Raw genomic sequence first — 14,887 nt, 5'->3', positions numbered from 1 at the left:
GTTCTGTCTCTTCTGATATTGTTGTCGTCCTTGTAGCTCGTCTAGTTTTACTTCCTGCTTTTGGATCTTTTTCCTTCACTTTGATTCGCCGGTTTTTCCAACTTGTTTCTCACACCTGTGGTTGATTAGCTGTGTGTTTAGTTTTTGTTAGATGTCTCACTTTCCTCTGATTTTTCTTCTCTCGTATTTGAACTTGTCAGTTTTTCCGTTTTCTCTTTTGTTCACATAAATGCACCTGAGTCCTCTCCATCCTTTTGAACGTAATCCAGGGATTATCCCGAGCAGATGAAGACTCACCAAAGACGGTGATAGCCACGCTGCCCGCTCTAACCACGCCGCTGATCTGGCTGGTGACGGAGCACTCGTAAGTGCCGCTGTCCTGAGAGGTGGCTTGTGGGACACTGAGAGTGTAGAGGACTCGGTCAGGCAGAGTGTGTTTCATTTGCACTGCATCCACGGCCTGCAGGATGAGAAGAAAAAAAAAATCAGGGTTTAAGATCCTCTGCATTGAAAAAGAAAAGAAAATCTTTTTCCATTTCACAGGTACGACGTATAAGAATGTGTGCTGCTGAAGGTTAATGTTTAAAACACTTGCTGGATCCACGGGAGATAAATCAAGACCGCAGAGCCTTTTAAAAAATCTGTAATTGCATCTGAGACCAAAAACCAGGAGTCAAAACTTCTGTGCTCCTGCCCTGAACTTTTCTGGAAAAATATTTAGAGGAATCCCAGTTAGAAGAGAAAAAAAACTCCCAGACAACATGCTGCATAGATTAAGGGAGTGAAAATGAATGTAAACAAATGTAAATAGTCCTGATCCCTGCAGCCAACAACTTCAAAAGCATTACATGTTTATGTGGCTGTCCTGTGCAGACAGCATCTGTCCTTCATGTCTGAAGGTCAGCGAGGTCAAAAGATTTACCATCCCTCTTTCTTCTTCTTCTTTTGAACCGCCTGCTTAGCCTCCAGCCATTCGTCCTGAACTCTAACGTCCTCATCTTTAACTGGCTCGCGTCCTCATAATGAAGACACAACATAAAATCCTTTTTTTTTCTTCTCTCTCTCTAACACATGTGTTCTTACCACTGAGGGCCGTCTTTAGAGCTAACTTGCTGCGGCTCGCTCCCAAAACCATTACTCACTAATTGAAGGCTGATTTTGGTGCCGGGGAGGACATGACATGGAAATATGACGGGGAGGTTGAAGGAAAGAAGCGGGTTGAGGATGAAACCAAAGAGGACACTAAAAAAAAACAACAAGGATTCTTCTTCTTGCCTGTTTTTTCGGATGGAGCCACTGCTGCTGAAAGCCCGCTCCCGGTGGAGAGACACAAGTGATGTTGAAGGACTGTCCGGCTCTCACCGTCTCCTCGCTGGCTTTCACCTCCACGTTAAAGTCCTGCGTCTCTGCGGGGGCTGCGGGGACCAACCGAGAGAGAAGACATCAGCACCATCATCTCACAGGTCCAGAGACAGAAACATGAGCTCATCTGTCGCAGACCGGTGGCTCAGTATGTTGTCATTACAATCCCCTCTCACACACACACACACACACACACACACGTGATAATGACTTCATATCAGAGCTGTCATGCAGTGAGCTCACTATAAACACACATGGGACACGATTGCAAATCTTTGTTGTGAATTTTATAGCTGTTACACTGAGCGTTAGCTTGTCGGTGCTACATAAAGAGAACTCGCTCAATAAACCGATTTCCTCAATTTAGTGAAGAGCTGAAACAGAATATGATGTTTAAGCTCAATATGAAACAGGCAGGTCTCTTTACATGAATTATAAAATCATAGTTTTCTGTTACGAGCTCTTTTCTGTAGGTTGAGATTAACGATCATATTTCACAACTAAAAGGTGATTCTGAAGGAGCTGATTGGTGTTTTTGAAGGGACATCCTTCATATGATCTAATGATTTATTTCAAAGGGAGATGACCCAGATATATATATTTTTTTTTTACCAAATAAGAATAAAAGAACCCATGTAAGCCAGCGTGTCCTCTGGCTGCCTCACCCTCCATCTTCACGGTGTAAACCTCAGATGTGACCGTCTGTCCGTTCCCCGTGGTCTCACAGCGGTACTGTCCGGGCATCAGGCTGCCGAAAAAGCCCATCTTGCTGTCGTAGTACGCCTGCATCTCCTGGCCGTCCGAGACGCTCCTCAGGACGACGTGAGAGTTGGGGTCAGACACTCGACAGGAGATGAGGACTCCAGGATCTTCCATGGGGACGACCAGGTTCTCGGGTGACTCGGGGACGAATGGAGACAGCAGATCTGAGTGAAGAAAAAGCACCACCATGACCCACTGATATATTTCCCACACCGTCCAACAAACCGACCTGTTTTTATGGCTCTCATTGGAAGCCATGTTTTGAAAGAAGTCAGTCTCATTTTAAATGTGAAGTTAGACTTATAAAGATCTACACACGTCCTCCTGTTGTTTCCCTCTGCACTCTTTGTATGCTCATATTTAAAGATGCAAAAAATAAAGGAATGAAGACTTTCAGAACTTTTGATGGTTCCATCTTCTTAAGCATACTCGATGAAGAGTCGATGTATTTCTTCTGTTAGCTTGACATTTTACAAGACTTCATTTTGAGCTTTTTTCCACATTTAACCGACCAAAACATTCACTGATTGGTTAAGCATGCAGCCTGATATTAATCAATGCCTCTTTCCTGTGGCTGCTGACAACATGTATCACCGCTATCTGTATGTAACAGGTGGGCAGATTGATCCCATAGTACAGGTAAAGCTAATAGCTAAAGCATCTGTACAAGCTAATCAAGAATCGGCGCGAAGTTTGAATCCCCAACTGTCGTGTTGACGTCATTAACAGAGAAACTTAAAAAGATATGATTCATGTTTGGCAGATGATTTGATGGTCATTTAAAAAGTGTTAAATAAAGAGTATAAATACAAGGGGGAACTTTTCTCATCCACCAAAACCAACTTGGTGAGCTTCTGTAAATGTCCTGACAAAGTATGTCCATGCACGACGGTCCAACGGACCTGGAACGAAGACGTATATTCCCGCCTCGTTGTCTTCCGGTTCTCCCTCCTGGCTCTCGTAGGTGCACATGTAGTAGCCCGTGTTTTCCACGGTGGCGTTGTAAATGAAGAGCGTGGCCGTGTAGTACCCCGGGTAGACAAAGGTGTTCTGAGGTAAAGGTTCGGCCCAGACCACGTTCCTCTTCCCCGTGCAGCTGATGTTGAACACGGAGTTGGACTGCAGGATGAACTCGTCCTGATTGGACACGATGGTTGGTGGCGGCAACAGTCCACAGGTCACTGAAACGGAACCATTAGAAACATTACATCCACTGACGGATGACGAGGAATAAAACTTGACCCATTACTGCAAAATTACCTGAAACCAACCCAGCCAGGATTCCCCCAAGGACCACATACGCCTTCACTCCATCCATGATGATGGATGTTCAGTCCTGTGAAGACAGAAAAGTGAATTTCGTCAACAACTGGAGCAAACACTTTGATTTTTGTCGTCCTTTCCTTGTCATAAAACAACTTGTCTCTGCGTTTTATCCAGTAATGATTTGATCAATAAATCAATTTCTTATTGGCTTCTTAATCTGTTCTCCGGCCCAAGCTGCAGTTTGTGCAGTCAAACTGTCTCCTCTTACTTAAACAAGCCTCACACAGATTTACAGAGGGATCAGGGGAAGCTAAAGGCAACATGTGTGGTCTCTTCACCGATTAATCACAGGATCACGTGAATTATTCATCGGAGGATGAGGGTCAAGATAACAAGACTGTAAATTCAGACGCGTTCAAACATTCGTTCATGGTGTGAACATAAAGACGGCCGGTAGAGGGCGACACAGTCCACACTTTGAGCTCTCCGTGGAGCTCGTCGTCTCCATCGCTCGCGTTTCAACTTTTTGCTTTTTGTCTGATTGTAACGTTTTCTACTCCTTTCACTGCTTTGAAGAAAGAAAGAAAAAAAGATTTATAAGAATAAAAACACCTATATAAAACAAAAACAGTCGCTTTCTTGCTCTATTTAAAAAAAAGAAGAAAAAAAAACATTTTGGCAAAAGGACGCCTGATCAAGACATTTTAAGGTTGAGTCTGGACTGATCACAGTTCATCCGGTTTAGTTCAGTCACTGAGTTCTGCAGAACCCTGGTCTCTCTGGATCTGGGTTTTTATCAGGGGCCACGCAGTCTTGAACTTTTTTTAAATAGATTTTTTTTAAAAACGCGTCTCTTCCTCCTTAATCCTGATTTATTCTCTCTCATACCTCGTCAGACATTCACCTTTTCATTGTTTACTAGTTTGACCTGAGCTGTTTTCCTTTGTCTATCGTGCTGTGGATATTCCACATCCATCTTTCATGCGCAGATTTCCCCCAACAATAAAAACTTTTGGCCCCTGTGGCTCCTCCGAAACGGCCTAAATGATCTCTGGGCAACCTGGTTAGTTTAACTCTATAATTAGAGCACCCACTCCGCACTAAACTACATAACTGTGTGGGAATAAGATGACAAAACGCATAATCTGCTTTGACGTGTTTATGCACATAGGCCTCGACTCAAACATTTCAAGGAGACATTTCTGTCTCCTTTTTGTCCTGCAGCCGCTGCGCGTAAATTTAAGTGCTTCTTAAACGCGCTCGGCCCGCCTGCATGAGCGACTCTTCTCACACTGAGACTCAACAAATGTGGCAGATAACAAATGCTTCGTCGCTCTACAGGGCTGCAAACATTTGAGCAACAGCTGATGAGGCTTGTCTCAACTCTCTGCCCTGCGCGGATGGTGGTTCAACTCAACTCCGAGCCAAAAAAAAAAAAAAGGTCGAATCCATGAAAAGCGTTTTTAAAAAGTCTGTTTTGTGCAAAGAAAAAAAAAGCCATAGTCTTCTTAGTTGAGCAAAATTTCCCCCTTAGTTAGTAATCCTGTGCAGAGTCCCCCTGGTGACAGCGGGTCGGTGGTTAAAGAAGAATGCGTCTTTGCTCCAAAAAACACTCATCTCCTCTTTCCCCCCTCCTGAATCCATCACACGGACTTCCATTCCTGCGCCTCCGGTGCAGATTTTCCATTTTAATTCCTCACATTCCGCGACCAGACGACGAGGAAACAATGAGATGTACACTTTCCAATGTGTTTCCCATTAAGTGGCAGGCAGCGTCCCCACAATGCAGCCTTCAGTCTTCGGGGTGACACCTCCAGCTGTGAGGCCGAACCCGAGCGCCTTTATCCAGCAGAGTCAGCGGCATCCAGCGGTGACACCATATGGTGCACAAGGAGCAGAAATCTCATATTTAAAAAAAAAAAATGATGCATTTCAAGAGGCAGAAGTTGCAAACAACTTGCAGGTAGTCGAGCTCGCCCTTCTATCGACATTTAAAGAAAGTTTCCCGGAACTTACCACAACTTTTTTAACTGGATAAACTAATTAAACCGACAATTCATCTTATTTTAGACCTTTTGAGCATGACCTCTATTTCAGATTCCCTCCAATTAACCAATTAAAAAAAAACACCCAAAACGTTTTCAAGTACGAACAAAAGTGTGTACTTCAACAACCGTTCAATTACCTTTCCTAATCCCCTCTTTATATTCCGTTGGTGTAAGTATATCCACAGTGAATTGTTGGCTCCAAAAGGCGCAGTGAGGGTCCTTTCGCTGCGGCTGTAATCCTCAGAGCTGCGGCGCTGTGAGAGCATATGTGCGACCCTCTGTCCGCGTCCGCGACCGTCCTCACAACTGCGCTCCAACCAAGCGACCTGTAACTGATTCAATGTTACAGTCCACCCTCCTCCTCCTCCTCCTCCTCCTCCTGCTGCTGCTGCTGCCCTCCGCCTCCTCCTCTGAACCCCCCCCCCCCCTCCCTCCCTCCGAAAAAATCATCTGGCTCAAAGTAAATAACTCTCAGGAAATGACCCCCCCTCCCTCCCCCCCCCCCTTCTCTCTCCCTTCCAGAGTTGGACCCCTTTTTCAAAGTAAGAGTCTCTTCTTTAGGACAAGAATCCCGCCGAAAAGAGGGAAAGAATTCTGCTTCTTGTTTTATTTCTGGTCACATCTGAGAACTTCTGGAGCAGTGACGAAGTTGTGGTTCCAGTTGTGCACTTTTTGAGGAGCGTGTTTTTGTATCTGATCTTATATCTGCACACGTGCTAATTAAACCTCTGATTTTAAATGTTTGCAGCTCAACTTCATCTTTTACAGTATATATGCCATTACAGTAGCTGTTGTGCAGGATGCACTCAGTGAATGGACACTGAGCCAGGCAGCGCGTAACTCATAGAGGGCGCTCCAACACCATCAAATCAAATCACCGACCACCCCCCCTCCCCCCCTCCCTCCCTCCCTCTCTCTCTCTCCCTCCCCCCTCCCTCTCTCTCTTTCCCTCACTGAGTCACAGAAAAACACACGAACATCTCTCTCGACAATTAGAAGCACAAGTTGCACCATCGGTTGAGGTGTCTTCTTTTTTTCTGCAGAAACAAATAGGCCTCATGTTTACTGGCACACGTGCGTGAGCCGTTATTTTTTTGTTGTTGTTGTACCCCTGCCCCCCCCTTCTTCTTTTTTTTTTTTACCCCGGGGCTCTTCTGACGGGCAGCAGCAGAGTAATGAGCCCCAATGAATCACCTTTCTGCAGGCACACATAGAGGGGCATCACACCGGTGTCTTTGCATGGAGCAGCACAGCCCCGGGGTCCATGATACCCCCCCCCCCCCCCCCCTCTCTCTCTCCCCTCAGCTTTGCAGCCGCTTTGGCGCAATTACTTCCACATGTTGCAGAAAAGAACAGCCTCCTTGTTCTCCAAACAAAGGATCGTAACTTCGGAAGACCCTTAAACCGGTTTGAGATTGTAACTTCTGACGATTTTTATCTCTTCGCTCCGAAAAGCTCTGAAGCAGAACTCGAGATAAACTGGAGCCCTCAAGCCTTTATGTGAGGGAAAAAATATACATATGAATTAAATATGACAGAATGTAAACTATTGTCTTGACTTAGTCTTTTAAATGTTTGCCTTCTCTCTACACTTGTAATAGATCCTTAAAAATCATCTTCTACTTTCAGAAAGTCTTCACTGAGAAGTCATAAACGTTTTGTTCTTGTCTTCACAAGATGATGTTTAACTCTTCTCACCTTCACACTCAGCATTTTAGACCTTCAGCACCTCCAAAGCGCACTGTCAATGATCTCTGTCATTACGCCACTACGTCAACTGTCCAGCAGGGGGCGTTTTAGAAAATGAACATCGAGACGCCTCAAAGAAAGTCGTCGTTTGATCCCATTTCCAGGATGAGAAGCATCAAACAGAAAATAAAATAAATTCATAGAATAAAATGAATAGATGAACGTGTTTTGGATGTAATTGCAACCCTAATATTCGTCCTTCTTGTGTGAAAAGAAAACTCAAAGTGTATCTTTGAATTCAAGCGTATAAACTTCCTTTTAAGAGCTTTTTATTATTATTTCTGGATTTAAATAAGTCCTGCGTTTTTCCCCTCACTGATTCAGTTTGTTGTGCTTTTAAAATGTGAGCAGTCAGTCAGCTGTACAAGTTTTATTCTTAACTATACTTTCAGAAGCAACTCTTCCAGTTATTCACTTCAAATACTCCCAGATAGCACACGTGACGTACCTTTAGAGCGCGTGCTGCTGACTCATAGATGTGATCAGTTTTTAAAGATCGATAATGACACCTCAGGGTGGCCTCCAGGCGGAGGTCCCTCAGGGAGCTGTCCAGCGTGCTGAACTCTGTCTGTCTGTCTGTCTGTCTGTCTGTCTGTCTGTCTGTCTGTCTCTCTCTCATCTGGATTAATGACTAAACGATATATTGACAATATTGAAAAGAATAAGAAAACGTAACCTTATCAAACATTGGAGCACGTGGACACATGTATGACTCTGTGATGCTTTAATCGTGGCGATTTTGTTGATGATGATGATCTAACACATAATAATTTCTGAGTAAAAATAAAAAATGAAATTAGGTTAAATCATGAACAAGTTGTTGCCAAGTAGGTTTTCAAACACAAATCCTTTTTTTCTCGGAGTTAAAGTGCAAAAAAAAGAAGGTCATAAGAAGCAGAAAGAAACATCTTCTCCTGCCTTATACTGACCTGAGGTGAAAATAAAGAAATGTGCATCAGTTAAGCCATAATACATCCAGCTAGGTTTGAATATCTGTATTTCACACCCATGAATATTCCAGACACGTTTTTATCTGTATCACATAAAAGCAACAAGGCGGTTCAAAGTGACACGTGAGGCATGGAAAAGAAGACATTTACAAGTTGCATAACTAACAATTAAATATAAAAAAAGAAGATCAAATAAAAACAGCACAAACAGGAGGTAGAATATTATGAGAAAGTTTAATGTTCTATAGTTTAAATGCGTCATAAGATCACGTTATTTATTAAAAAGAGTCTTTATTTAAAAGATCAGAGAGCGCTGTGATGCCTCTTTGGAGAGTCTCAATCACTGCTCATGCGTTAGTTTAAAGGGGACATGTTCTCCTCCTTTTTTCTCCTTTTCAAACAGCGCCCCCTGTGGTCTAAATGAAACATCTGTGTGTCTGAGCTTTGGTCCAAATATAACATGAATGAAGCAGCAGAGGAGGTTTGTGACCCTGTAGAAACCAGCTCTCTCAGAACGCTCAGTTTTGGTGTGTGTGTCTCTTTAAATGCCATAAGCCCCGCCCCCTGAGTTTTCCCTCTCTCTCTCACTCCTCTATAGAAACAATAAAAATAGCAGACCTGATCAAAAGTTTTACTCTAGGCTTGAGGTGGAGTCCATGGGAGGAGCTACCAGGGGAGGGGCGGGGCTTATTTACCAGAGTCCAACTTGTGATGTCACAAACTGAGAACATTTAAAACGGAGCATTTTTCTCTGTGTGTGTTTAAGACTTAAGCAGACCACAAACGAACAACGGGAAGGATTTTAAATTTTGTGGGTTGCTAGACACTCAGGTTACCCACAGAAATGTAAAAAAAAAAAAAACACTGTAAAAATGGATTTTTCATAACATGTCTCCTTTTAGTGCAACATAATCATGAAGCTGTTTTAGTTCATTTCTTTGTGCAGAAGAAATGAGAATACAAAAAGACAGAAGAAGACATGAACATACAACATGCAGGTGGGACGAAAGGAACTCTGAAAGGAGGAAGAGACACAATAATGTTATATACTGTAACATGTTGCATCGCAGGCCTGTAAAGATCCTGTTTAAGATCTCATTAAGAGTGACTGCGAGGCGAGGCAGAAAGACTGTTCCAGATGACTGGACTGTGTTGAGACCTGGAAGAGAATGATTCTGAAGAATCAGCCGTGTAGAAGATGAGCAGCTCTGCTGTCATAACAGAGAATCTGAGACCGAGGTAACAACAACAAAAAAAGAAGAGTTGTTAAGTTAATCTAAGAAGAAACTGAAACACGAAAGTGACAAACTGCAGCCTCACCCAAAGGAGCCAATCAGAGTGACTGTGTACAAATAATACAGGTCGAGTAATATCAGAGACGTATGAAGAGCTGGAAAATGAATACAAGCACTAAGACAAAAAGAAAGTGAAACAAAAATATCCGCAGAAGATTATTAAAAGTAGTCGTCATAGTAGTGTATTATTTCAGTTTCACATGACGAGTTTGAACAAAAACAAAGAAAATCACAAAGAAGAAAAAAAAAAAAAAGATTTGACCAAAAAGGTTTTAGGCTGAAACTTTATCTTATTTTACAAATCCTTATTACAAATCTTAGTATAGTTACAAAAAAAAAAAAAAAAAAAAAAGCTCAGGATGAAAATGTTGACATGACAGGATGCAACATCCAGCTCCAGGATGTGTAAAGAATGATGCTGGAAAATCACTCAGCTGGATCAGAGACTGAAAGCAGACGTGCTGGAGACTGTGTGAGGACAGAGATGTAACTCTGTTTGAGTGTCTGTTGGGAAATAATAAGATCAATAATAATTCATCTATAGAACCATGTTGAGGCGTGTTATAAGTTATGACAACAGGAGATCACCTGAGAGAGTTTCACTTTTAGGCCTGAAGCTCTTATTAAACATACTGAGATGACTCTTGAGCAAGGCAGCAAGGCATCCATCACAACCAGAAACCCCTAGAGTTCAGCTCTGATCACATTTCAAGCTTTCAACTCGACCACTAAGACGAACAGACGAACGACACACACACACACACACACACACACACACACACACACACACACACACACAACACCACACACACACACACACACACACACACACACACACACACACACCTCACCATGCACCACAAAAAAAAAACACACACACACACACACACACCTCCCCATGCACCACAAAAACACACACACACACCTCCCCATGCACCACAAACACACACACACACACACACCTCAGCATGCACCACAAAAACACACACACACACACACACACACACACACACCTCAGCATGCACCACAAAAAAACACACAAACACACACACACACACACACACACAAACACCTACACACAAACACCTACACACACACAAACACACAAACACACAAACACACACACACAAACACACACACACACACACACACACACACACACACAAACACCTACACACACACACACACACACACCTCACCATGCACCACACAAACACACACACACACACACACACACACACACACACACAAACACCTACACACACACACACACACACACACACCTCATCATGCACCACACCTACACACTCACACACACACACACACACACACACACACAAACACACACACACACCTCACCATGCACCCCACACACACACACACACACACACACCTCACCATGCACCACACAAACACACACACACACACACACCTACACACACACACACACACACACACAGACACACACACCTACACACACACACACACACACACACACACACACACACACACACACACACACACACACACACACTTGTTTACATTAGCAGCCTGATAACAGAAGGTTACTGTAGTTTAAGATTCACAGAAACTGTGCAAAGTCCGCGTGAGCCAAAAGGAGCCAAAGGGCCAGCAGGCTCCCGGATGTAGTAGTGATTAAGGAGGAGATATTTCAAACATGCCTGATGCAGCACTCTGATGTGTTCTGATTGGAGATGTGCAGCCCTGCTCCCCTCACTTCAGCTTCTTCAGCCTCTATCTCTCCGCATGAGACAGCAGCTGCAGCCGCCTGAAAAGCGCTCTTATTAATTGGCTTTTGTCATGCGTAATTGCCGCTTTTTCAATGGTGGCCTGACGTCATTGTGAGTGGACTCGTTTGTATGTGCGTTAGAAGGTACATGCATGCTCTCTCTGCCCCATACGTCACTCACTTTATTTGGTTTAATGAGGAGTTTTCAGAGATCATAAACATGTGAAGTTGATGAACTTTAAAAGTGATCTTGGTGGAGAAGGGGGGGGGGGGGGGGGGGGGGTCTACTCTTGTTTTATTCCTTTAAATACCGCGCTGGTCTTTCACACCTGCAAGAGGGGAACTCTAATTCGATTAATAGGAACCTCAATATATATTCATTAGGTGGCTTTCCCCCAATAATATATGATCATGAGCGGGACGTGAAAGGGGGCCATTTATTCCCGCTCTGAAAAGGTCTGCGTGGGACCGAAACTTCACCTGCTTCCCCTCTCAATTAGGAATGTATCCCAAACTCTGACAGAAACGAGTTAAATTAGGCGTCAGCTAATTTCCAGTGGCCCCTCCCACGTAATCCCCCCCTCTGAGTCTCTCCATTTGAGCGTGCCCCCTTTAATTCAGCACGAGTTGAAAGGTTCAAATAGTGCCTAATGAAACAGTGACTAAATCGTTCTGTGTCGCTCGGAGGAACCCTGTCGCTGTCTCTCAAAGCTCTCTGAGCGCACAGCCGTCGGGGGGTCCAGGGCTAAATGCGAGTCCCAAGGCAGGACAATCTAACCTGTCAAAGCCTTTGCCCACTTCTATATATCCTTGTTCTGTGGTTTCGAGCCACAGAAGCATAATCAACCGACGTGGGACCAAAAACGCAATTAAACTCGCCTTGGACGAGCAGAATCTTTTGAAAAGCGAACATTAATGGACTATTGGCTGCTCCCCGGGGGCGTGATCGGGTACCCTTTTGTGGTCAGATCTAAGGAGAAATTACAGCTACACTTTCATATAGCTCCACTCGGTTCCGTTTGAATTTAAGAGCTTATCTCATGTAAATGGGACTCTGATACAAAATGTTTCAATAAAAAAAAACCTCACAGTGACCATGGGTTCTTTCAAATATAGCGCCAATAGTGCGCTAATGAAAGCTTAATAAAACAGCTGCCAGAGAGGAGTTAGACAGATCGAGCTCTTAGATTCATAGTGGAAGTAAATATCATTTATATTTGATGCACAATTGGGGGGAAAAAACTGGCATCTTTAAAGCAAACCGGCCAAAAAAAGAAATAATAAATAGACCAAAAATGTAAAACAAACTCTACTGGACTGATTTGAATATGTTAAACTGTGATTCTGATAATTTCATCCACTCATCACTTTGTTTAAATGTTTAATGTGTAAAAGATCCTGCACTGTCTACGCAGCAGGTTTCCTTTTCACTGCTTTTTACAGCTGAGTTTGTTTTTTTTATGATCTGTGCTTCATGTAATCAAGACGTCATGATAAATTAAAGATTTGATCCATTAAAGTCTGCTTCACTGCAGGATATTAATTTTTATGCATCTGAAATGTAGACTAGTTTATTTAAAGTCCCTCAGCTTGCATTGATAAAAAATATATACTTCTTCAAATATCTTATTTTTTCCAATAATAAAAACATTATTTTCAGGGTAAATGTATTTAATGATGTGTTTTTAGAGACTTTATACATCGACAACTTCTTAGTTCAACTTGACATTTTTATTACAATAAATACAGATATACACATAGTTTACAAGTTGGTGCGTTCAGGTTTCACACAGTAGGCCAGACAGTTAGTGGGCATCATTAACCAGATCGATTTATGTATGCGCGCGCGTGCGTGCGTAACCCTGAAGTGATCAAAATACATGTATAACATCGGGATGAGGGGGGGTGACGTTTCCCAACATTTTACGACAGTTTTCAACATTTTGACTTTAATATAAAAGTAGGAAACATGAACAAGACTTCTCGGACTTCATGCAAGAGATCGCTCGGCTGCAAACCAATCACTGTTACAGGACAGAGTTAAGTGCCAGGAGGAAGGTGTCAGATGGGTGACACCTCCTTCTCCTCTGTGGTGGAGGCCGGAGATAGAGACTCCTCATCCTCTGAGCGTGAATAGTCCGTGTGCGCGGTTGTGCACTTGCACCCGCTGTGCGCGCTTCTCTGCGTGGCTTTGCCCTCCTTCTTGTGCTTCACTCTGCGGTTCTGAAACCAGATTTTCACCTGTTTCTCTGACAGGTTTAAATATGTGGCGATTTCGATTCTTCTGAGTCTGGACAGATACATGTTCGTGGAAAACTCCCTTTCAAGTTCCAGGAGCTGTGTGCTCGTGAAAGCTGTGCGCATCCTCTTTCCGTTCTGTATGTGGCTGCTCTCTGAGGCGCCTGTTGGAGAAAAAAACAAACAAACATCGTTTTAATTTCGCAGGTTTAGATTTTTTCTCAATAAATACAAGTTTTAGATTTTATCAAAGGCTGGAAATGGCGCAAAAGTCGTGCGTAATCATTGTGCGTAAAAGCAGCGCGCTGAAATACGTCTAATTGCCTCAAAGTGCAAAGAACAGAACTGACACAGAGTGTGTGAGCTGAGTGTATCAAACAGGTGTCTTACCAATAGAAAGACAGTGGTATCTCCTGGGATCTGTGACGCTGAAGGTGGGCGTGCAGACAGGTGTATGTCCAGGGTGCGCGAGCGTAGACGAATGCTGGTGCGCTATCCTCTGACAGTACTGCGCCTCTGCTCCTGGAAACTGACTCTTCAGCATGGGGATGCCGCTCCGGGACGAGTGGATGTGGGACGTGACGCAAAGCGGGCAAACACAGAAAGTCCCGCTTTTCCTGGACGGGCACACCGGAGAGCTGACCGTCATCATGCCGGGAGAGTGCATGCTGATGGGCAGAAGGAAGTCTTGTCCCGGGTGCTCGGGCGGTCCAGGTCGCACCGTGTCCTTGATGATTAAAGAATCGACGTAAAAAGACCTCGACATGGCTGCTCCGCTGATCAGTAGAGCGCTCCGTGAACAGGATGATAGCTGATTCTCATCTGAGCCCCTCGGGACTCCCAAAGGTGCTTATGTTTGATGCTTCAACAAAAGGGACCCCGAAGAGGGTTGGCCCTGCAGCGTCACCCACGTGCGCACCCGGCTCCATGGGTTTATACTGTCAGCGACCCAAACCACGTGACACCTCCAATCACAACTTGGAGATTTAGTCGTCTTATCCCCGAAATCAGAAAACTCTTGGAATCAAGAGTAATACAGATCAGCTACACAGAAAATTAACGTATTTACACATGTCTAATAAAATGTATTTTAAGGTCTGCTCTGAGTTTTTGTAGCAGACTGACAATTTTAAATCTAAACAATAATTTTTTTAACAGTGTTGAAAATAATTAAGGCTCTAAATGTATGAAAACATGCTGCTAAAAAAATATATATATATATTTAAAAGTCTAAAATGTCACGAGAACACACTTGATCAGCAGCTGACACTTGAAAACATGAAACAAGAATTTTAGACAGAAGAAAAAGAGACTTGTTGGAGCAGCTTCAGACTGTCAACATGAAGTTGTATTTAGCAGAGAATTAACGAGGATTTGATCCTTTTTGTACAAATACAAACACGTTTGGTATATAATGAAACAGCTGCGTAATAAATATGACTTGGAAATATATCACGGACGTGATCC

The 14,887-nt window shown here is 43.4% G+C and overlaps 2 protein-coding genes across 3 annotated transcripts in view; both read right to left on the bottom strand.

The window, feature by feature from the left end:
- Positions 1–5,765, bottom strand: part of pdgfra (platelet-derived growth factor receptor, alpha polypeptide) — a 19,482-nt gene extending 13,717 nt beyond the window's left edge. Inside the window, exons 1-6 of one of the 2 annotated variants that reach the window (XM_079350753.1) lie at positions 5,576–5,765; positions 3,385–3,460; positions 3,027–3,305; positions 2,028–2,288; positions 1,276–1,415; positions 298–460 (exon numbers count right to left, since the gene is read on the bottom strand). In XM_079350753.1, coding sequence (XP_079206879.1) covers positions 298–460; positions 1,276–1,415; positions 2,028–2,288; positions 3,027–3,305; positions 3,385–3,442 — 901 coding nt within the window. In that variant the 5' untranslated portion in view covers positions 3,443–3,460; positions 5,576–5,765. Of the gene's footprint in view, positions 1–297; positions 461–1,275; positions 1,416–2,027; positions 2,289–3,026; positions 3,306–3,384; positions 3,461–3,658; positions 4,014–5,575 lie in introns of those variants that run through there. The other variant, XM_079350754.1, reaches the window with a different exon arrangement.
- A 7,221-nt stretch (positions 5,766–12,986) lies between these two features.
- Positions 12,987–14,436, bottom strand: gsx2 (GS homeobox 2). The gene is made up of 2 exons (XM_079349980.1): positions 13,811–14,436; positions 12,987–13,584 (listed from the first exon to the last, which is right to left on the bottom strand). The coding sequence occupies exons 1-2, from the start codon at positions 14,184–14,186 to the stop codon at positions 13,244–13,246; spliced, it is 717 nt and encodes a 238-aa protein (XP_079206106.1). The 5' UTR covers positions 14,187–14,436; the 3' UTR covers positions 12,987–13,243.
- Positions 14,437–14,887: the final 451 nt, after the last annotated feature.

This window comes from Symphodus melops (assembly GCF_947650265.1).
Source record: "Symphodus melops genome assembly, chromosome: 8".
NCBI lineage: Eukaryota > Metazoa > Chordata > Actinopteri > Labriformes > Labridae > Symphodus > Symphodus melops.
This window is presented reverse-complemented; position numbering and strand designations above follow the sequence as displayed.